This window comes from Aplysia californica, unplaced genomic scaffold, assembly GCF_000002075.1.
Source record: "Aplysia californica isolate F4 #8 unplaced genomic scaffold, AplCal3.0 scaffold00567, whole genome shotgun sequence".
NCBI classification, from domain to species: domain Eukaryota; kingdom Metazoa; phylum Mollusca; class Gastropoda; order Aplysiida; family Aplysiidae; genus Aplysia; species Aplysia californica.
The window spans coordinates 314,625-338,999 of record NW_004797837.1 but is presented as its reverse complement, the minus strand read 5'-3'; the positions used below and the strand labels follow the sequence as shown (position 1 = coordinate 338,999).

The following is a 24,375-nucleotide window of genomic DNA, read 5'->3' as shown; positions in this document are numbered from 1 at the left end:
GTATTATGGTAAGCACTCCCGCCTACACACGCACTTGTGCGCGTGCACCCACACCAGCACAGACACAAACACACATTTTCTCTCTCTCTCTCTATCTCTATCCCCCCCTCCCCCTCCTCTCTCTCTCTCTCTCTCTCTCTCTCTCTCTCTCTCTCTCTCTCAAACCCTCTTTCTTTCTCTCTGTCACACACACATACACACAGCTATACGCAAACACGCAAACACACACACACATACACACACACGTACACACGCTCACACACGCACCCACAAATACACTCACACACCTTTGGCCTGCTGCCTTTTGACCCAGAGTTTCAAATGATAATAGTCCAACGTCAACGCTTTTCCCCTGAAACCTTGAGTCATTGTTTCGCACACGTAGCAAAGGCCCTATTGGTCGTGTCTCCGATCTGACCCTAAAGGTGAACGTGAATTGAGTTCAACCCATTGTGAGCCTATGTTTTTTCCCATGTGAGCTGTTCAGGTTGCGACTCAAGACACGCTGAGTTCGTTGTCAGTCATAGTGGTTGCGATTGCCTCATTTGTTACACGTTTGCTTCCGAGACCAGTGGTGCCAGATTCCTTGTTTGTGGTCAAGACTATTTCACCTATAAAATTTTTGTCTTGAACTGAGACGGGAAAAATTTGTGTGAAGAGAGGAAAGGTAAGCGGTCAGTCAACTGAACGACACTGGCGTCCTTCTATTTTCTGTCAGTTAGCGCTATCAACCGTACACACCGTATGGTCGTTGTCACTCGGTAGCGACGAAAGTTTTGATTAAATTTCGATGTTTATGAAAACAAAGTAACGCTATTGATGTTTCTTTCTACTTATTTTACTCAACACAGTCTGCATTGCAATGAAGGGATGGGGAAAAACCGTGAATATTGATTGTTCTGGTTTACAGTTTTCATCAAGTTGAGTTGGAGTTGGTGCTGAAAGTGAAAAACGTTGTATTGGACTAGTTTGGAGACAAAACGGTGGATTTGATAGAAACTGTAGGCATACTAATTACGGAAACCAGATCCCATCACTCGTGTTCCCCGAGCTAACATGTCTACCGTGTCTTTTTCGAACGATCATGTTTACTTGGTCGTGCTCAACAGGGAGCACGAGGCAGGGGTAGGCCACGGGAAACATGGAGGAGATGCGTGGAAAGGGACATGAGAGAAATGAAGCTCACTTGGAACGAACTTGGAAGGATGGCTCAGGACAGTGATAAATGGAAGGAGCTTGTATGTGGCCTATACCCTGCCAGAGGTGAAAGGCATTGATGATGATGATGATGATGATGATGTTTACTTGGTGCTGTGTTTGTCTGTGAGTGGTTGGCGGGTGCTCTGGTATGGGTTCCTCTTTTTTTTACTATCCAACATCTATCATCCTTATCTCCCCTCCTTTTTGTGTTTGTTACTCTCTCGTAACACCTCTAATCTTTGGCACTTGTGTGATCTATTGTGTTGAAAGTGGCGTAAAACTTTTACTAAAACTGTTTGTATTCTCGTCAGTCTACCAATATGTGTTGAGTTGTATTTTGCGGGGAGTCGCTTTTATTAATTGGACATTTCCTCACTATCTGAAATATGTGTTCTTTTTTATATTATGACCATGTAGTAGTGATAGCTTAATGAGAATGTCTGAAAAATCGAGCCCACCAACATACGCCATTCAGAAACACATATTTAATTTGAATGAAAGTCCTGATGACGAGTGAACGGTTACCATGGAAGGACTTCCGTAACGAGCGACCACTCCAACAAACCCAATAAAGTAGAGACGTAACCCGAACCCTAACCCCTATCCCTAACCCCTACCCCTAACCCCTACCCATAACCCCTACCCATAACCCGAACCCAAATCCTCTGTTATACTCTTATTTCATAGTTGTCGGTGGTTTCGGAATTCCTCCCCTCCCCCCCCCCGGCCTACCCTAACCCAAACACTCTCTTCTACTGTTTCATAGTGGTCGTTCGTTATGGAATTCCTCCCCATCACCCCTACTCTTACCCCTACCCATACCCCTACTCCAACCTCTACCCTCTATTCTACTATGTATCATAATGGTCGGTCGTTACGGAATTCCTCCCCATCACCCCTACCCTTACTCCTACCTCTGCCCCTACCCTCTATTCTACTATGTTTGGTCGGTCGTTACGGAATTCCTCCCGTCACAGAGGCGCCGCCGGAAGTCGTATGGGCGGTGTCCTCTGTTGTGTCTGTCCTCAAGTTTAGAGACGTGCTCTATGTAACTACAACTCTGTCACGATTTTCTTATGTGATTAAATTAATTCTTCATTTGGGCAGTGCTCACGTCTTGGGTTAGAGAATTACTAATCACGGGCAGTTTCTCACGTCTAATTCGAACAATGCGTGATGTGAACGCACGAGCGCACGCACGTACGTACGCACGTACGCACGTACGCGCACGCGCATGCGCACGCGCACACGCACGCGCACGCGCACGCACACACAGACACACACACACACACGCACACACGCACACACGCACACACGCACACACGCACACACACACACACGCACACACACACGCACTTACACAAACGCAATCACGTATACGTACACTTGTATACACATACGCGCACATACGCGCGCACACGCGTACACACGCACACACACGCGCACTCACACACGCGCACACACACGCACACACACACGCACACACACACGCACACACACACGCACACACACACACACGCACACACGCACACAGACACACTCACATGTTCACACACATACACACACTTATATACATACACACTAGTACACACAAATATATATTGTACACACAAACAGAAACAATGCTCACTACATTTATATATGCAACCGCATGAAAATTGCAAAGGCCTACATGTATGCATGTAGCCTATGTATTAAGACACATCCTTCATTCCTAAAATATTCAAACTGCTTGCCTTTGGTAATCACACAGTCCGCAAATAATGTTGATCAATTGTTATAACAATTATTGTGATACTTACGGTATACACGTGTTTACTTTTGCCCCCCCCCCCTTTTTCCCCGTCCTAATATAATATCTTCTTTGTGGAAGTTTAATGTCCGAGTCCACTGTGAGTGGGAGGTTGGCGGGTGCTCTGGTGTGATTTGCTTCTTCTTTCTTATCAAACATCTATCGTCTTTATCTCCCCCCCCCCCTTCTTTTTTGTGTTTGTTACTTTCTTGTAACACCTCTAATCTTCAGTACTTATATGACCTTATTGTGTTGCAAGTGCCGTAAAACACTTACTTAAACTAAAATCTACTCTGTAGATTCCGAATTATCTTGTTCTTTCTGGAGTATTCATTATTTTGTCGGATCCCGATGACTTGACCTAGGAGCAGATGCTCGGCTATCGAAGTAACCTACATTGTGTCCAGCTGTGTTAATTTCAATAAAAGTGATAGTTTGATGGTGCTTGTTTGAATAACGTATATGGGTTATGGGGTCTGACCTCGGCTAGGTTGCTATAATCAAGCGGAAATAGGGAGTTTGGCTCATGAAGTTCGCATGTTCATGTCAAGTAGTCCCTAGATAATTAGCTATTACACTGGAGTTGTGAATGATTCATATTAATATATTATAAGAACCTCGATTGTTGCTTCCTCAAATGGAGACCTCATTCGATGTGCAGATAGGTCGGATGGCTTTAACTGTGCCCCCCCCCTCTCTCCCCTCCGCCTCCCCCACTCCATCGCCAATGTTCTTATTTGTCATGTGTTTGCTTGTGAAATTCAGATTATAATTTAGAGCTGATAGCACCATGAGACTTGCAGCTGTTTAGCCTTTTTTCGTTTCCGGATACCTTTTTTTTGTGTTGGGGAATGTTCCAAGTAGAATTTCTTACCTACCTGAAGCGTAGTATAGTGTAGCTTACATTAACGTTAAATAAACTAAGCTGAAAAAGACGTGGAAGTGTGCACATCGAATCTGGGTGAAATCTGAGATGTTCTCGTCCAGGAATGTTGGTCCCTCTATGTTTTCTATCGAAGGCCAATAACCCCCTCCACTTTCGAAATGAACAAAATAATTCATTATTTGATAAACAAAGAAAAGTGGGTGGTTGGCGGGTGCTCTGGTGTGATTTGCTTCTTCTTTCCTATAAAACATCTATCGACCTTATCTCTCCTCCTTTTTTTGTGTTTGTTACTCCCTTGAAACACCCCTAATCTTCGTCACTTATATGACCTTGTGTTGCAAATACCATAAAACTCTTACTAAAACTTTTTTTTAAAAGAAAGAAAAAACAACCCAAAGAAACGGTAAGAAAAACGATAAGCTGGCGAAAAGTCGTTTGTGTACTCCAACATAGCCGGCAATATTGTGTGAATTTAGAAAGTTGTCGTTTTCATTTTGGGTGTGTGATTTGAAAAAAAAAGAAGCATTGGCTCATTTTGCCCTCTGTCTCTTTTCCAGGTGTGTGTGAAGCCTACAGTTGCTGGACTGGAATTTACGTCTCCGGAATCCAGCTTTGGACTTTTGGGGAATTTTATTTGTCTTGTGAAGGGCGAATAACTCGTACACGACACTATGGGAGCCAGAGGAAGCAAGCAGAAGAGCAAGAAGGGCAAGAAGGAAGAGGAAGGAGCCGAGGGAGAGCAGGCGCAGGAGCAGACAACCGAGCAGAAAGAGGCAGGAACCGCAGAGGCGGAGAAGAAGCCAGAGGAGAATGGAGATGCCAAAGCCGTAGAGGGAGGTGGAGGGGATACGCCTGCAGCGGTAAGCAATGTCAGTCTCTCTTTTATTCTGTGTACAGACTGTCACAAGACAGAAGAATACACATACAGGAAGACACGGTGTAGACCACTACTACTTCCTTTCTTTCCTTTTAGTTCCTATCAATCGTGACTTTTCGTAATTCCCAAATAACCATTTTTTTTGTCAGTTTCACCCTGAACTCAATTTGGCTCTATTGTGAAGTTTAACTTTAAATTGAACGAAAGTATTAGCAAAGACATGGGGATTTGGGTTTCGAATCTTTTCTTGCCCTTCTTACCCTTCTTGCTCTTCCACTTGTTTCTCGTACCCCCCCCCCCCCCTTATTGTTGTGTACACGTTGGGTGGTTTAGTAAATGATACCCTTTACTTGAACCCTGACAGATTGGCTCACAGGTACGGCGGCAGACCAACACCTTCAGACGGGTAGAATTACCCATATTGACACTCACACTTTCAAGCTCACCGTGAATACTCTCTTCTTATTTATGCTAGAATCGAACCCAAAGTTCTAGATTCTATTTTATATTTGTATTTCCCTCCTGGAGGCCCAACTTAGCATATGCAAGCCTATTCAAGGTCATTCCCAGACCACTCTTGTGAATATTGTCGTGAACGTATGACAAATTTAATTAAGTTCGAACTTTTTACTAGATTATTCAAAATACTTGATCTTATAATTGTTTTCCCCTTCACGCCAAAAGCGTTTTTAAGAAAAACTGGCAACAGTAACTCAGCACAAGGCATGGTGTTTTCTGTGCTCTTTTCCACAGCATCCCAACGCTTATTAATTAAGCCCCTCTACAGACATGACGTTAGAGTAGAGCTGAAGAGGTCTATCCGCCTGTTTATTTTGGCAAGAGAGAGAGAGAGAGAGAGAGAGAGAGAGAGAGAGAGAGAGAGAGAGAGAAGAGCGTCTGGAGGAAAGATGTTAGACGGGCAGACGGCGTCTGGTCCATACTTCTACTACTACTACTTCGTGCAGAATTCATAAACAACGTGACACAATTGAGGCAGGGACGGCACAGTATCGACAAACTCCGGAGGGTTCTGACCCGGCGCCGACCTCGAGTCTCCGCGATGAGCAAGGACTTATGAATATTTTAGGCTGTATTTAGTCAACGTCCACGCAGGCCACCACACGCTTGAGGAGAATTGTTGGAAGCGTTGTACCGGGTCCTCATTTGGTTCTCAGTGTATTGCATTTGCCCAGCGAACACCTCTAGGGTATAGGCCTGCTCGTAAGATATGATAGGCTATACGGCTTAACATTGTTGGTGTGCAGAGACCAGCTCCCCGGAGAGTCGGCGTTTGTGGAAGAAAAGTTAGGTTCGTGGCCGAGGCACACAAAAGACGTGAGTTCAATTCTCCTGTGGGAAAATAAGTTGTTATCAAGTGTCAAGTATCTCCGTCTGACTGCGGGGACTTTGCATCTTTTTCAGTTGTCTCATTCTCACCCCCCCCCCCCCCACCCCTCCCTATCGTTTTAAATTATTAAATTGACTCTGTAAGACGCCCACTTTCTTTTATCGCAAATGGATGGCTGTCTTGTAACCTTGTAGTGTACAGCACATTGGGTTTTCTTTTATTTGGGGGGGGGGGGGGGGGGGGGGTGTCACATGTTGTTTGGATTGAGGTGTCAGATGGTTAATGAAGCGAAAATGATAATCACAAATATAGAAGACCGTGATTTTTGTTTCAAAGAGCTTCTTAAATTATTTTCAAAAACATCAGTAAGATTTAACCCCAAGGCCTGTATGTAATTGTTTTCCTTCGACGTATTCAATGGCGGGGGTATTAAACTCTAAATCGATTTGCAAAGAAGAAACTCACTTTAGAGCTCCACCTTGTGCGTCAACAATAATAATTGTCTTCCATTGTCAAAACCGTTTGGAAACTAACATGACCGCATCTGTGTTGATGATATTGTATTATTATTTTGGGTTTTCGTATCCCAGGGCCCATCATGTTTTCATGCCATTCACGAGCATTAAAACATCTATGTCCGTAGCCCCCCAACGGCAATATCATGGCACCGATTCAAGGTCATCCTAGCAAACAGAACACAATCATTGGAAGTGATGGATCTCTGTTTTGACGTTTGTGCACAAGTCAGTCTTTGCAAAGAATGCAGAAGGGGGGACGGAGGGGGGGGGATGATGGAAGGGGAAGAAAAAGAAAGTTATCCAGAAGGTTAAAGGGGAATATCAACTGACACTTAATATAGTCTTTAGGTGAAGCTCGTGTTTCCTGTCATTTTCATAAAAATTGTTACATTCCGTCGAGTGTCACGTATAGATTTGTTGTCAGCTAAATCGAAGAAAAATGCCAAAGAGATCATTGTCTAGAATATTCGAAGTCTGTGAGCTCAGTGTAAGGCTTAGCACCAGATATCGGAGCTGGCTTTCTGCGTGTGGCTATAGGTCATAGGAGTCTGTTAACGGGCGAGTTGGCTGGTCATTCTAGGCCCGTGGCGTATAGCTCATTACCATAGAAGTCCCAGATGTCAAGAATTTGACAGGGACTGCTATGTCGGGCGTACTCTTACTTTCCAAGTCTCTCGATCAATATACTGCACTAGTAGGCCTATATAGCGCTTCCCATTGCCCTTCATTTTCAGGCTGTTAACTATCGATTGGTGCGTGAAGCTATTGTGAATCTATGTACCAAAGAAGGTTTTGGACCATTCTCGTGGTCTTGGATGGTCGTCAATTTGTCTTTGAACTTGCTGAAAGCGAAACAGTAGATTCTACAGGTTAATGACCTCAACCCCCCCCCCCCCACAATGCTTGGGCCAGGACCGTGGTTACCAGCTATACTCTCTAAGAAACATCGTTTTCATCACTTAATTTTGAATTATTTTAGTTTTGCTGAACAAATGAAGGAAGAACGTGTTTACTGCAGTTTAGGGAATATTTGGAGAATGCGGTCAGTCTTTGTAAAATGTTTTCTACAAAACGAGTATTCTGATCAGTGGTCGTAAAGGAAGAACTGCTAGAAGATGAGAGTTGATTTGTCAGCTAGCAGTCACTTGGGTGTTAAGGCATTACATTCTTTTAAATACTATTTCCTGTTGTTTTAGGGTGATGCGAGTATAGAAAAGTCTGCTGAAGATGGTGGAAGTGCACCCACAAACGCAGAAGCTGAGGCGGGCAGCAAACCGGAAGCGGAAGAGCCTTCCACTCCTGCTGCAGCACCTGAACCTGCAGCCTCAGAACCAGCAGCCCCCGAACCAGCGGCGCCTGAACCGGCAGCCCCAGAAGCTGCAGCACCCTCAGAAGAGGAGAAACCAGCAGAACCAGAACCTGTCAAAGAAACACCCGCAGAGGAGACCCCAGCCCCTGCCCCAGTGGAGACAGCAGCTGAACCCGCCCCTGAGAAAACCGAACCAGAGGAGGCCCCGGCTGAAGCTTCTGAGCCTGTAGCGGACGCACAGGAAGCGGAAGCTGAACCCCCTGCACCGGAGCCCTCGACAGAGGAAGCGACAGTCGAGAAACCAGAAGAACCTGCACAGGAAGACAAAGCAGAAGAGCAGACGGAATCAGAGCCAGCCCCGCCCCCAGCGGCTGAGCAAGAAACCGTTGATTCTGAGTTGACAGCTGCCCAGAAAGAACAGGTGCTGAATAAGTTTAAGATGCTGCCCAAGCTAGCCAAAACCATTAACAAGGCAAGAGTTATAATGCCCTTTTCTACTTCTAAAGATCGGGACGTAAGTCTTTTGTTTCTTTTTCCTTCTTTCGTTTTTTTGTGTCACTGATGGTTGGATGTCCTCTCCTGCACCTACCACTCTTGGTCGTCCTGTGTCCTACTGCGACCATGTGGACTATTCTCCCCACCTGCCATGTTGTTCTCTGTGGATGAAAGAAGCGATGTCTTTAGATCTACTTGATGAGCACTGTGGACCAAATCATCAGTTGGTGTTTATGATGTCAGAAAAGATAGGCACACTGCTCTGGATGTCACTGAATTACTTTTTGATGCTTTGGTGACGCACCTGGTACTCAGTGTTTATGGTGGAAATCCTCTAAAAGATCCCTCTTTTCTTTCCTAAGATCATGCTTAGTAGTGTTCTGGATTTTTCACCTCCATTCTTCAATATGTGTCCTAACAAGAACAATCACCCAAATTCGCTGTCTTCAACACGTGCCACTGTAATCTTCATCAGTACTGCTTTGCAGATAAATAAAAACTATTGAGTACTGGTTTATTTGCCTGTAATCAACACCACCACTACCAATATATTTTGTCGCTGTCTACACCATCATGGTCATCATCATTGTTGAAAAGTAGTAGAAAGGAAGCTTGGGAAATTACGTTTTGTGAATCAGGCTTCATGCCATGATCCTCTTCATCCTCCTCCTCATCATCATCATCTCCACCATTACCACCACTGCCATCACCATCCCTGTTATCATCATCTCAGTCAATGCAAGCACAATTACTGTGTTCCTCTGCTTTTGTTGGACATAAGTTAGATTGGATATCCTTTTCTTTTTTTAAATCACTTTTCCTTCCTTCGAAATCTAGTTGTCAACAGCAGCGTACTCTGCTCATTCTCTCCTTTGTGGTCAAATCCTATATTTTTGTAGGTTGCTGTATTTCTCTCCTTCCAGAATTCTCGTCTTTCATGTGGGTTGTCTCTTCATCTTGAACATTGTAAGATGTTTTGTTTGGTGTGTGCTTCTTCATAGCTAGTTGAAAGTGGGCGTGGGTCAATGCTACAGATATACAATTCCCTCTCTTTGTTGTGAGTTCAGTACCAGTCATGATAGAAGAGGTAGTCCTACTACAAGAATTCCTTGCATAGCTTCTTTTTTGAACGACATTCTTCCTGTTTTCATCTCAAATAGAAAACCTGATAATTAATATATTCCTGTGCTCACTGTTCAGTGTAGGTTGCATGTACTGCTTACCTTTCTCTGGAAATTGTTTTCCGCCCTCAAAGCCTTTCAATTTTTCAAATACAGGGCATAACTTTGTACACCAAATTTTCTCAAAGCAAATGATTGATATGAATATTTTGGGTATTGTTTTTATTTCTTCTAATCCGCTGTAAACCTTAAACGAGCATTGTATCTCTCTGAAGCTTATTGTGATTTGTTTCACGGTCCAGTTGGACAACACATTTTCCTCCAAGCACAGTGTATTCTCTATGTGTGCACCAGGGTTTTTCAAACTGCTCTTATAGAAAAGCAGTAGGCCTATACAAAAATAGCTTTTAGACTCTGTGAAGAGACTTATATTAATAAAGATTACTTGGTTTATGGTGATTGTACAATTCCAGCTAAATTCTGTTGTTCAGCTTACTCTTTTCTACCCAGTGGTAGTAAAGTGATAAATTCTGTTTAACAATGTCATTTAGGAGTCATAAAATGCTTGTTACAGAAAGATTTGTTTAGAAACATAAGGAGAAAAAACAACAGTGTAGTGTAATCTTTTTACCCTTGCGGTTTTTGTTTCAATCAGGTACTTATATAAGTTTTGTGTTAAACATACTTGGATTAGATTTGAAAACATGTTGAAGCAATATAAATTATTTGATTTCTTTAATAAAATGTTTAAGTTTGTATGATTTTGCAGTGTAGACAATAGGTGTTTATGCCTTTTGTCTTTGTATTTATTTATGCCTTTCCTATAGAAAAATTTCAGAAGACTTAAGATATCAATGAAGGCAAAGAAGTGATGATGCATCTAATGTAATGAGCAGATATTGAGAAAGGAAACATTACAAACTTATAATTTGCTTTACTTGTTTAACTTGAATTAACAGTCACTCACTGGTGCGGAAGGGGAAACGACCCCAGCTGCCCCATCAGAAAGTGCGGAGACTGGTGCTGCCACAAGTGGACCTGGTGACTCCGCAGAAACAGGCGAGACGGCAGCTCCTTGTGAGGTGAGTCTTTCCTCCTTTAATCGCTCACTGTCCCTTCTGTATTGTTATTGCTTCTCTGATTCACTTTCATTTCATAACATAATTTCTGTTTGCATCGTCTTTTGCATGTGCATCTGTAGACTAGCATTCTTTTACCACCATGTTGTACAAATCATCAACAGAGTTTAAAAAAATTAAGGACAGATAACTTGTGCTTTTTTGTATGTTCTCACATCCCTTCACTAGTAAAATTATCAATAGAAGAATGCGGCCAGGGAACCAGTGTATAACAAAACAGTTGAAGCAAGCCTTGGCTACAGGTGAAATGATAATGAATTTTGCAGTAACACAGTAACATAGGGGTTTTTTCTACTTGTTAACATCAACATAAAGATATGGTAAGAGTGTATTGAATGATCCAGTTTGGATTTGTCAGCCAACTGTGTACTTTCTACTTTGTGGTCACAAAGACAAATGAACTAAATAGTGTGAACAGCAACCAAGGTGTCTGTTTTGAAGGCTAAGGAAATAAAGGTACATGTTGCTTGTTCAGGATTGGCACTCAGAGATTGTCACATTTATGACACTGAAATTTGAAATTTAGATGCCAGTTATGAATTTGCCAGTCAAAATTCAGGTATCCTTCTGCTAGGTTACCTGTTTTTTTATTTCTTGAAAGGCCAAACTGAAGTATGTTGAAAATGAGTTGAAACTTTTGTCTCATGAAGGCACACCATCGAAGCAACCCATGTTTCAGTTTCAACTATGTTGCTGCTTTCAAAACGTGTCTCATTGTATTGCCATCATCTTTCTTATTATGTGTTGTATTTGATATTATCTGTGATTTCTACCTTCACTTTATTAAGGTATTGCTCATCAAAATGTATTCTGTGCCTCTGCAATATTATATTAATGTTCTTTCCATTGTCAGTTGTTCTAATGACCTTAATATATATATATATATATATATGTGTCATGATGCGATGGAATCAGGCGCTCGTCAATTTTTGGGCTTTTGGAGTTATCATCTGAAAGCTTGTTCATTTGCCTTGCCTTGGATGAAAAAAAAACCCTATCTATCTTTAATAGAAGTTGAGATATTTGCAATTGAAGGGGATGGGAGTAGCATTGTTTCAAAGGTAAAATTAGCTAGTAAATGGTGCCAAAGTTTGGTTACTTCTATTGTTAAAGCAAGTCCTAGAAAACTGAAAATTTTCATATTTTGCGCCATTAATCATTTTTGGGGGCAAAATTCACATGAAAATGTGTTTTTTTATATGGGCATAAAAGTGTTGAGCAAAATAACAAAAATTTGTTAAAATGTGCCCAACAGGAGGAAAAATGTCTTGTTTCTTCGATTTCAGTAGTTTGATGAGCGCCTGATTTCCCCGCCATGTGTCAACATATATAAGATCTATGGTTCGATGACCTCGCTACTTGTTTCTCTGCACCATATCTATGAAGAAAGCTATCTTGTTGCTTTGTTCTCTGCAGTTTGTGGTTAATGTGCATGATTATTGAGTGTGAGTAAATGGACCTTTGTATATTTCAACCATTCTCCTCTCCCCCAAAAAAGCCTGGAAGACAAGGGTTTGGGAAGTTAACTGACTGAATTTAATATGATTTTTTCCAATTCTAAGGCTTTTTCTTTAGACCTTAGATCAGATTCAAAAGCAACATTTCAAAAGTAAAAAAGTTAAATACATGATGGGAGTTATTGAAATTTTCTAATGGTGAAATAATTCACTGGGATAGGTCTTATGATATCAGTTGCCATGCTGCATTGAACTATATGTGTTCCTAAGGCTTATTAGGGATACAGATTCATGCTAATTTAATGTGGGTGGTTGGGTTTTCGGTGCTTCAAAAAATGTTTTTGCTGTACGAAAAAATTAAGCTGAAAGTTCTGTTATTGGGTGAGGCTATTGTTTCCTTGAGTTCTTCTACTTGTGAATAGTACATGTCTGTGTCTTTTATTGACACTTCTGTTCTTCCACAATTTAGCGCAAAGAGAGTGAGAATACCCATTTGTGAACTGAGCAGATGGAGGTCAGTTCCTGCGATAGCCGTCACTGCTAGTACAAGCTTTGATTTCTGTGTATGCTTGTGTAACACTGCTTTTATACGTTATGAGTGCATCAGATCTTTGGTAATTGGAAAAAAGCTTTGGTTTGTCAATACTAGTAGTTTGTGCTTCACAAAGGTGGAATTGTAATTTGGATTACTTAACTGCAGCAAATTTCTACTGTTCTGCCCAAAAGGTTTTTGCGTGCCAATAGTAGGGTTTATAAGCATAATTGATTAATCCTCTCTTCCAAACTGTGCTTAAGTAGCCTAACTAATTTTTATTGATGCTGTTGCTGCATTTAGTACAGTAGTGGAATCATAAAAATCAGCGGAGTGATGTATCATATAATCCACCTATCTTTGGTGTAACTGATTCACAACAATGAACAAATGATGCTTGGGTATTTGAATTGGGTGTTAGATTTCGCCTCATCTCACCATGAAGCAGCTTCTATCAGTAGAATATTCTTGTGCTATAAAATTAATTTTTTTATAAGTTCAAGAACCTCTTTGGAAAAAAAAATTAGACAATAATATCAAGTTCTGAGGAGATGAAGTGTTGAGGCTTCTTTTTCTCCAATAAGGGTGCATCACTCAGCTCATTTGGAAGAATAAAATGTCAGTCCTGTAGTGCAAGTTGTATACGATTAAATTCATGACAGAATCATTCTGCTCCTTGGAAATATGGAGTGTTTTCTCAACCATTTATTAAATGAAGTCTGGGAAGGACATCAATTCGTAGGTCTCTCCTAAAAAATCCACATTGCTTTTATTGAGTTAAAAAAAAAATCTACGAACTGTAAGCTCCCACAGTGATGTGACCTACGTTTCAACATTGATGACAGGAGGCAGCACCAGCCACCGTGTCCACAGAATTCAAATGGGAAGAAGGGGGACAAAATGTTCAAGTCAGTGGATCTTTCAATAGTTGGCAAGAAAAAGTTGACCTTGTAAAAAAGTAAGTTTCTGGAATGATTACTTTAGACAGTTCTTTTTTTTATTAAAAACAATGATGACAGTCGGAAAATGGTTAGATTTTTTAAAATTTTGAAATTTTACAAGTCAGTGAATCGTTAAATTATTGATATAATAAAACAGACTGGCATTGAAAAATCGAAAAAGAATCGTCTTTTCTGTTAAATGCAAAAAACAGTGTTTTTAAGAAAATTAAATTTTGGCAGTTTACATGAATCAAAGGAGGAGTCAAATAGCATTGTTTTTTCTGTGTTCTTTTTGTCTGCCTTTTCAATGTCAGTAAATGTTACCACGCTTTAAAAAAGAAACAACCAGAAGAAGAACAGATATGTGAGATAGTTAGGATTTCAAGTAAATTTTTTGCTTCTGCTTATAGAAGATATTATGTTGGTAAAATTTACTTGAACCATCAATTTAATGTTAGCGTAGATATTTTTTTCCTGAAGTTTGATGTTAGAACGTCTAGAGTGTACAAAAGGACTGTGACCAGTTTTGAATAGATAGAGCTTTATGTGTACTTTGTTTCTCTCTTGCTATGCAGTGGTGAAGTCTTTTCTAAGACTCTGGACCTTCCTGCTGGAGAATATCTGTTTAAATACATAGTTGATGAAAAATGGGTGGTCAACAAGAATTTGGTAAGTTTTTGTATTTAAAGAAAAATAAAAACCCTTCCCCGAGCTATTTATTGCCCAAGAAAATTGGTAATATATGTTGCCAATTGCAAAATATTTGAAAAAGAAATGTGCATGTTGATCCTGATGTATGTTCCAAATAATTTGACTGATCACTGACGTTGTATCAGGAACACTTTTTGTCATGTATTGTTGCTTGTGCTCGGATACTGGATGTAATAGGCTTACTGTATGGCATGCTTTTTTTTGCGTACAGTTTCAAAAAAATATATCTTTGCCCTACTTGCAATCATTATCAAACAATAGTTACACTTTAAAAAAATTATTGTCTCAGAAGTATTTTGTCCCAAGTGCAGTTTTCTTTTGAAAGCACTTTGGACACAATAGTTCTGAGGTGATGCAGTATGTTTTATGACAAGTGTAGGTGGATACCAGTTGAAGACTAGTTGTTCTATTTCTTTGTTCTGATATGTAGTATTGTGGTTGCTATTAATGGTTTGATTCTATCTTTTCTTCTTGCTGAATTAACATTACTTTTAAAATCTTAATTTGATCTAATATGTAGTTTCATAGTAACATTATGAATTAGGTGTGTCTAACTGCATTGGTGCACTGGCTTCCTATACCTGTATTATATATATTCATTATTGGGATTGTTGTTGTAGTTACCTGTTGTATTACTGATATATATAAATATATACATTTTATAGTGAGAACTTTTAGCTCTTTCTATGGGTTAATGGAGGGCTACACTGGCAGTTCCTGTTTCTTTACCATCCCTTTGTTGTCTCCTAGCTAGTGATAAGTATCTTGCTGAAGTGCTCAAACTGTAGGTAGTTCTGTAATTTGCTCTAAGACATTATCAGCATTGAAAATATATAGTCCCATTTGAGATGAGACTTAAATTGATGAACAAAATCACTGATTAGAGACGGCTTTCACCCAGTGAATGTTATTTGATTTTTTGGTAACGTAATTTCTTATTATGTCAAATGCAACTCACTAAAATCAAAGACGTTTTAAGCCTTAATAATGTCATCTTAAATACCTTATTTAATTATATACATTTTTCTTTTGTAATATCTTGTTTAAGGTCAGATACAATATAAAACAAATATTTGATAATAAAATGGCTGCTCTTTGAATATATCGAAATAAAGAAAAGATAAACCAGTTTTCTGCAATACAAAGACTTATTTATACATTACGGCCTACGTAAAATGATACAGATGAAAATGAATCAATTTCTACGTAACCCATTTGAATAGACTTATTTAATTTTTTGGAACACCTATTAAAATTTTTTTTTTACAGCAGCATAGCTTTTTTTTTGCTCCCCCTATACTATAAGAAGCCTTGTTTAGCTTTAAAGAATATTGTAATAATGATAATAATAATAATGATGATGATGAAAATGATAATAATAATAGATAATATTAATATTGATATTAATGATAAATTAGTGCATTCATATTGCCCATTTTCATTTAGATGAGATGCTCAATCTGCATCACAACAAAATAGGTAAGGCAGACATATATGCGCGACATTCAGAGATGAATTTAAAAAAACCCCTCTACTTAAAAAAACCACACACACAGTTTGACACACTGGTACACATGTATATTATAAGTAATAAACAGGTATACTAAAGTAGTCTGACATATTCTGGGAAATGTTTATTAAATTTCTATAAAGGATTGCTTCTGTCTTGAGCACCTTTAAATAAAACCAAAATCAGTAACTAATTTCAAAAATAGGACTTTGTGCTCGTCTTAACCAGTGTGAATGACTTGAGCTGCTGAATTTATTTTTAGCTCATTACTTGGGCTCTGTTAGTTTTCCTAATGATGAAAAACTGGAAGATGTTTTTCATTATATAATTCCAACTTTGTTTCAAGAAAAGATGTCAAAGTTTGTAATTTCACAACATTCTGTGTAGTTTATTTTTTCATATTAAGATCAGAAAGACTTCTCAGTCACCTTTAACTTTCAGCATAACGTATGGCCAGCTTTAAATCAATCATTGTTTAGTTAGAACAAATCTTTTTCATGAATGAATTACTTCATTTTTAGAAGTTTAATTATCTAATTGCTTTTTTCCCCCCAGCCAATCCGAGCGGATGATGATGGACAAGAGAACAATGTGATGCTGGTGGAACCTGTGAGTTAGACAGCGAGTACAGGGGAGTTGGACATCATGGGATACGCAATGCTCAAAACTGACAGTAATGATTCTATCCTGACCTTGTGCGTATTCTGAGTAACCTTCTCATTGACCCACTATAGCCGTTCTTGTTTCATCATTCACGCAGGGGAAAGATAGCCCAGTGGCTGGATGCCTATGTTTGTGTGGCTGATGAAGGCTGAAGTTGTTATTTCTAAGTTATAGATAGGTCATTCATTGCAGATAAATTTCAAGTACTGGGTGTTGTACACATTTTTAGATTCTCTTTTTCTCCCTATCCTGCGTACATTTCAACAAAGGTTACTCGTGGTCTTGATACATTAAATTTTTAATTGGTACTGGGTGTTCAGGTAAAAAACATTTCCAGTACATATAGAGAAGGATTATTTTAATTCATCTAGTCTGAATGAAAAAAAAAGTGTCCTGTATCAAGAGTGAGTCTGTCCGTGACAAAGAGAAACAAATATATTACATTGCTTATCAATGTGCTTTTCACTCATCTTGTGTACCATCTGAGAGAAAGTCAGTGATCACCGTTGTTCAATTGACATTTCTTGCCTTTCTCAAGCTGCCAACTGACCAATTTTCACTCCATTCTACTCAGTAGCAGACAAGCTTCTCAATATAAGATCTCAGGCAGCTAATGGTCTGTTCTTTATAATTTTTCCAGCATATAAAAAAATTCAGTGTAGACATAATTATATGAGCTAGATTTTCCATTCCTCAAGTTTCGGTTTCTTAAAGGAAAGATTTCTTGCTCTGTAATTTCATGTTCTATTCAACTATTCTCTTTTGGGCCCCATTCTATAAGAAAGATTTGAGTGAAAATGTACTTAAATCAGTATTTTATCTGTTCCTGGTATGCAATCGGTACTGTACATTGCTCTGCCTATAAACTTTATGAATTATTTGTACCTCTCATTTTTGCAAATTTATCATTTTCATTATTGTAGACAATGCAATTGAAAGATCTTTATGTGTGTACTGTCAAATGGTTTTACATGTATATATATTTATAGATATGCCTATATAAATATATATTACATATATATATTATATATGGTATATTATAATATATATGAATGTAGTGTATATGCATGTTTATATGTATATATACTAATGCTCTGACAAATAGTTTACCATATACTTCTGGTCAATGAACTTGGCACAAAGTAGGGATCAGCTATGGGAGGGAGACGTACATCTCGATGATTTGAAAGGTAGAAATTGTTACATTTGATCAGAGAGTGCGAAACATGACCCCTTTTGAACGCACACATGGATCATGACTATGTTATATGAAGTATACCTACTCTATTATCTATGCCATTCCTGGTTAAGCAGTCTGCTATCTTCTCATGTCATTTGTACAAATTCTTTTGAGCTATAAAGTATTTCGCTTTCTTTTTTTCTCCCCTCAATTGCAAACTTTTCATTTCTTTTAAGTCTGTCATCTTAGGAATCTTTTATGTATGAAAGCAAAATGCCTTGCTGGAAATACTGTTGTTCTGAGGAAGGCAGGTTCGATGAAGTAAGATGTGACAGGCCAGATGAAGTAAGACTGAATGAAGTTCAGGGGAAATAACATAGTGAAGTGGTTATTGAAAGGAAGAAACTGATAGGTCTATTGTTGAGATACAATTTACAAACAGTAAGCATTATCATGGACATATTATATCCCCCAGAAGACACAGACAAGGCAACACTGTAAGAGAGACGCTTGGGTGTGTCCCACCAAAGCTCCCTTCTGTTGATAAGGAATTACAATCTGGATCTATTTTTCATGTACTTTAAAGAGTTTAAAATATGAACAATTTCTATTATGAAGACCTCGTGGAGGAGAAACATGACTTGGAAAACGAGGAAATTCGTTTTAGGCTGCTTTTGATTCAGATTGCAAACACAGACTGAGGATTACTGAACTTCAGAAGGAATAGAAAAAATCCACATTTATTTATTTACTTATTGATCTTTCTGGAATCAACCTGACATTAGTGACATCTGTATGGGACTCCTGGGTGTGAGTGTGAGGTACGAGTGATTCAACAATTTAAAGCAATGCTGACAGGTTGCAGGTGCAGTAGAAAATTTACGTCTGTTATGTAATACTAACAATTAGTTACTTGCACCATTGCGCGCTGAAGAAGAGAGTTCAATTCCTGATTGGAAGTAATTTTATCGAGTATCTCCATCTGCTAAGAAGTATATTTCTTCTCTGCTCGGGTTGGCCCCAACAGGCAAGGTCGATGAACCCTGTGCCTTCTAAAATATTCACAGGTGCAATGGAACAGCTGTGAACCTGAGGAAACTCTTTTTATTATAGCAGCGCGGTTTGCATTCCTGCACCAGTCACTTGTCATCATGAGTCATGGTTTTCCCTTTATCTTAAATTTGTTTCAGCATTTTACCAGCTTTGAGAGAGCACAGATTCCTTTAATATCATCATTCATTTTTAATAGCTTACATAAATTGATTTTGGTCTTTCAAGTAACATATTGGTGTTTTTTATTATATTCCTTTTCGTTTAACTGTGCCTTGAACAAATTTCAGTGGCAGTTACTGTAGTTGGAGTAAAGAATTGTTTTGAGATAGGGTATTTATAGTGGAAGGAAAAAAATAAAAAAATTCTAACACTGTTTACAAAAGGACCAATCAAACTCAGCAGCTACATTTGTACTTTTGTGGAGTGTGTTTGTCAAACCTACAGTTTGTACCACAAAAGATGAAGGGACCATTTGCTTTTTGTTTCTCAGTTAAATGCATTAAAGATGTGAAATGTCTTTGAATTTTTCAAAAAAGAAGCCACTCCAATGGTTAGTCAAGAGAAAGACGCAATTCGATACCATGTCCACTCAACGGGCAACAAAAAGCAGTTTACAGATTAATGGTAAAAGTTACTTTCTCACCTACAGTAATGTTACATACTTTCTTTTATACTTTTCTATGTAAAAAACTTGAGTATTCTGTGTAATGTTTTCAATGTGCGTGTGTATGCGTGTAAGATAATTTGCCTGTTGTAATAAAAATATATAAAAGAGTGTTTTGTCTGGAGTTTCTCTCAATGTCAGAAATGTGTCAGTGGATGGTTGAAGAGTGCAACTAGATGTTCCTTCTTTATTATAATATGTCTGTTTGTTTTCTCCAAGTACTTAATGATCGTCATGTGTCATTGTGCTCCTCATGAATAGCACTAAATTGAAGAAATGTGACACGAAAGACAAAGGCAAACAGAATGTTTCTGCCAGGTTAGGACTCTTTAACAGTAGTCCTTTTGGATCAATAACAACAGTGTAGCAGAAGTCCAGTGGTGTTACTCCAAGTTATCTACAATTTTGTGACAATGTAGAAAGCGCCATAGATAAGATCATCATATCATGGTTACTATGATTTGAAAACAAAGAGTGCTTGAGAATCAGAAAAAGGTTTTCCAAAGAAATCCGCATCGACATGCAGTTTACAAGAAGCCACTGAGCATTTATATATATATATAGAGAGAGAGAGGTATGTCTTTTAGTTACACTATAACTTGGATAGCTCCAATTTGTCGGGACTGGCCTCGGTAGTCTGAGGGATATCTTATAAAGATAAAGAAGTAAAAAAAAAAATGGGACGACAGGCATAGTTCGGCGGATGTGTGATTTCGAGTCTTCTGTGTTCCATCTATCAGTGTTATACTGTGATAATTTTTTTTTAATTCTTAGTTTTTGTTGTAGTCATTCGCCTTAAATCTCTTTTACACTTTCCAAATTTTAGGTCAGATGATTTGGGTAAGAAGTCTGAAATCTTCATAATGATGGTTAAAGCTTTAATAAGGAACAAGACAATGTGGGTGGTTGGCAGGTGCTCTGGTGTGGTTTGCTCCTATTTATCTTTCCTATCAAACATCCATCGTCCTTATCTCCCCTCCTAATCTTCGGCACTTATATGACCTTATTGTGTTGCAAGTGCTTTACAACTCTTATTAAAACTATAAAAAAAAAAATTTAAAAATTCAGGCCTAGCGAATCAGATTAGCAGTCTTTCCCTTACAACAACAACAACAAAAAAAGCTTTTCCTTTTTAGGTTCATATTCATGCCACAGACTTTTTCCAGTGCATCTCTACTCCTCTTGAACAGACTTGGCTTTGACTGAAAAGAAAACCCAAACTAAAACAGACAGAGCTGAAAAGAAAGACATATCATCCCCTAATTGCTCCACAATCAAATGGCGAAACAGATGACCCCCAAAAAATCCTGGACACTGACAAGGAATAAAAAGTTTAAATACAACTGAATGAATGGTGACAACTTGAAACACAGAAGCACAAGTTCCTTTTAATATTAAAAAACGAATAAATGCTCATCAAATTTTACAATTGCACAAAGGATCCATCATCAAGGCATTTATTACGAAACATAAGTACAGAATATCAACACTTTTCTTGTTACATACACGACATACAGCTACTAATAGTGTCAAAGGAACAACAACACAATGCTAAAACTGAAGAACATTAAGGAATGGGAACTTCTTTTTGACTATGAGGATGCACAATTGCTTAGGCATACATTTCAATTTTGGCTAACATTTACTATACCTCTCTCTTTAAAACAGGTTTTTTTGGCTGACAATCAAAAACATTTTTTTCTCTACTCGGGAATAATAACCACATTGTGTTAATGCTGAAATTATTATATCTTTCCCTCATGATACATTAGCAGTTGTAAAGTGAATGTATTAAGTGACTTTTCAATGTTACTCTGACTCCCAATATAATGGAAAAGATCTTCATAAGTCAAGAAGTGCCTCCCCCCACTTTTAACTTTCAAAGAAATGCATTTTTCCAAACTGCATTCCTTAAACAAAAAAAAGATGGCCTTTCAAAAAATGTGTCCGTCTATAAATAATTATCACATGGAATGAAAAAAACCCTGTTTATGAGAGAAGTTTAACAGTACAACTGCCTGTCTCTTCAAACATGTGAATACATAACAATTGTGAATATCTGCTTCTTCAATTTACAGAAAGTTTTCACTGAATGTTTTCTTGCACAATGTTCCCAAACCATTACATCCCTGAACACAATATGCCATTGGCCTCAAACAAACATGAGACTGGAGTCGTTGAGAAAGAATCAACTACAAAACATCCCCTTGGAGCATATTCACAACAATTAATTATGATTTCTCTCTGTAAAACATGTTCATACGAATTGAAGTTCTCAGCAACTTGAGAGATTTGGAAAAGCAGCGTAACAATATTTGTGATGGAAGAATAATCAGTTTGTATTGCTGTCACTACTTCATGCTGCAGAAATTGTCATTTTCACTGCTCAGTTTTAAAATGATCATAAAGGCCTTGTAGGATAACCAGAGATAAAATCTTCATTGTATGTACAAAACTGAAAGACCACAAAAAGAAGTTTGGTGGGAACTGGTAAAAGTACAGCATAGTATATATGTATAGCATGGCAATCTCCTTTCGCTTGACACCATAGTGAGGATCTGACTTAAAGCGCACATCATGTCAGTCGACTTTACATAATACTTCTTTGTTACACTGGGCAATGCTGCACAAAAGGAAAATTAAGAAATGAGAAAAAAAATAATCACCTCTAAAAAATCTCGGGATAAATATATGTGCAATACAGCAAAAATAATATGACAAAGCACTTTTTCATGACTTGATAAACTTGACTAAAATGGGATGTTCCACTCACAATTTCTTCACAAAAGTTGCAAACATTTGTTTTCAAAAGCACCAAAGAAATGATGTGAGCAAGTAGTCCATGTTTTCGTTCATGCATAACTCTGTAACACGGGACAGCTGTAGTCGATGACAGACTGACAGGGACCTGGAACATGAATTCAGGAGACTGGCTGCTTGAACCCAAAGCAGGCTGAGTGGGATACAGCATCCGGACAGAAAGATAAACACAGTGGATAAAATAACTTCCTCAAGTGGCAATCAAAATAAGGCTTGTGCCTACAATGAGGCAGACCATAATCATTAGACTTCAGACACAAGAGCAAACTTGCAAAGTGTTCATGAGCCTCTGGAAAAGGTCGTTACTATCTCTGGCCTGAACCTCAACCCACTTCACAGAAATTTACCGTTGAAAGCTTGCTTTGATTCTAGACTTGAGAATACTACTTCTCAACATCATATTGCTTGTACCCACTGAACAGCATTTAGAACAAAAAACATCAAACATCAGAACTTTCCCACAGCACCATGAATAGGCATAAAAATGAAGAGGAATTAGCAGCAATGACAATAAAATGAAATAAACAGTTTGTGATCAGAGGATGTGAATCATACCGTCCATTACAGGGAGGTTCCCAGTAAAGATGTTGTATCCTTACATTACATCAAGCAGAAATGTAAATGCCACAAAGAAAAATGTGTTTCATTAATTTTTTCCCAGTTAACAGTACTTTTGTGATCACTTTCAAGAAAAGCTTAGATCTTATTAACGGGAGGAGCTACCCTTGAGGACCATTTTCTATGTTTGTAGCCCGAGATCAAATCTAAGTACACATATAAGTTAGACACAGTAAAACCTCTTGATACGCAATTTTATTTTGGCATAGCTACAGCGGTTGCTATGGAAATGGCCGCCATCTTGAAAATATACAATGAATTTCAAATCCCTAAGGCTTTCTTATTTACTGACCAAATTTGACCACATTTGGTGAGAGTGTACCTGAACCACACCCTATCAGCATAACAGCAAGTATTTTTCAATAAGTGCAAAAGAAAAAAAAAAGAGAATTTTTCCAACTTTAAAGTAAAATTTTTTCTTCTTCTAAATTTAGGTAGTGTAATGGCTTGCCAAAGGAAAAATAAATTTCCCCCCCCCCCCGCAAATATCTCTCTTAAATTGACGGCAGCCTTGCCATCTACGTTGCCTGAAAGTTTCAGGTCAAAAGGATGAAAACTAAGGAAGGAGTAGGGAAAAAACTGCAAAAATATTACATTTTGCGAAAACCGACAATAATTGTGAAAATTCACTATAATGATAAATCCTCATGTTTTCAAAGGCAATTTACCAGGAGAATAAAGACTTTCTCAATTGTATAAATGCTATTTTTAGACAAAAAACTGCTTGATCTTCAAAAATCAGCCAGCATAATATTCGCATAGCCTGACCCAAAATCTGCAAAATCAAGGGTCGCTCCTCCCCTTAAGAAATATTTTTTTAAATATCGTCATTTCAACAATTTGCTGCTTAACCAATTAAAACCCCAAATCAACAGCTGTTTGACTCAAAGTTTGAGACAGTACGATAATACCCAGATAACCATATCATCCATCAAAGTAAAGTAGAAGATATAATAGCAATGTGTTCCTTCACAGCTTTGACCTTTCACATCTAAAATAACATTTGTTAAGATTTAAACCCATTTCTCTCTTTCGGCTCATGCTACAAAGAGCACAAAAATCACAAGCGGGTCATTTTTTCAATACAAAATACTATAAATTCTGAAGTAGACATTACTTTTATACAAGTTTGCCAAACTACTACGGTATCACAATCAAAAGGTAAAAATCACATATATGAAATGCCGTAATCATCAAACTAAGGCTTCAAGCTGTGAAGTTTACGGCACGAATATTCTTTTCTGCAAAGTGAAGAGATGAACTCTCAGTCAATGGAGGCTTCATTGTGTGAGACAAGGAATGCTTGAAGATGAGAATAGTTAGTGAGGGGACAGAACAAAGAAAAAAAATCCCTAGAATAAAAATATAAAAATATAAGTGAAAACTGGTTGCGTCTCCAGTGTGCCAAAAATATTTAGTTTTAATAAGGTTTTACAGCGCTCGCAACTGCATAAGGTCATCATACGAGCGCCAAGGGGTGGATGTCAACAGAGAAGTCCAAATGGGGAATCAGGTTTACTCTGCTCACCTCTCTAGCCTCT

General features: G+C 38.4%; 1 protein-coding gene across 2 annotated transcripts; it reads left to right on the top strand.

Annotated features, from left to right (window-relative positions):
- Nucleotides 1-562: 562 nt before the first annotated feature.
- On the top strand, nucleotides 563-19,507 carry LOC101851761 (skin secretory protein xP2). Of its 2 annotated transcripts, XM_005106978.3 has the most exons (7): nucleotides 563-667; nucleotides 4,436-4,738; nucleotides 7,818-8,351; nucleotides 10,506-10,628; nucleotides 13,520-13,632; nucleotides 14,191-14,284; nucleotides 16,392-19,507. In XM_005106978.3, exons 2-7 carry the CDS (start codon nucleotides 4,550-4,552, stop codon nucleotides 16,452-16,454), a joined length of 1,116 nt encoding a protein of 371 aa, XP_005107035.1. In that variant the 5' UTR covers nucleotides 563-667; nucleotides 4,436-4,549; the 3' UTR covers nucleotides 16,455-19,507. The 2 variants fall into 2 exon arrangements, with proteins under 2 accessions (XP_005107035.1, XP_035827943.1); XM_035972050.1 differs by lacking the exons at nucleotides 563-667; nucleotides 13,520-13,632; nucleotides 14,191-14,284.
- Nucleotides 19,508-24,375: the final 4,868 nt, after the last annotated feature.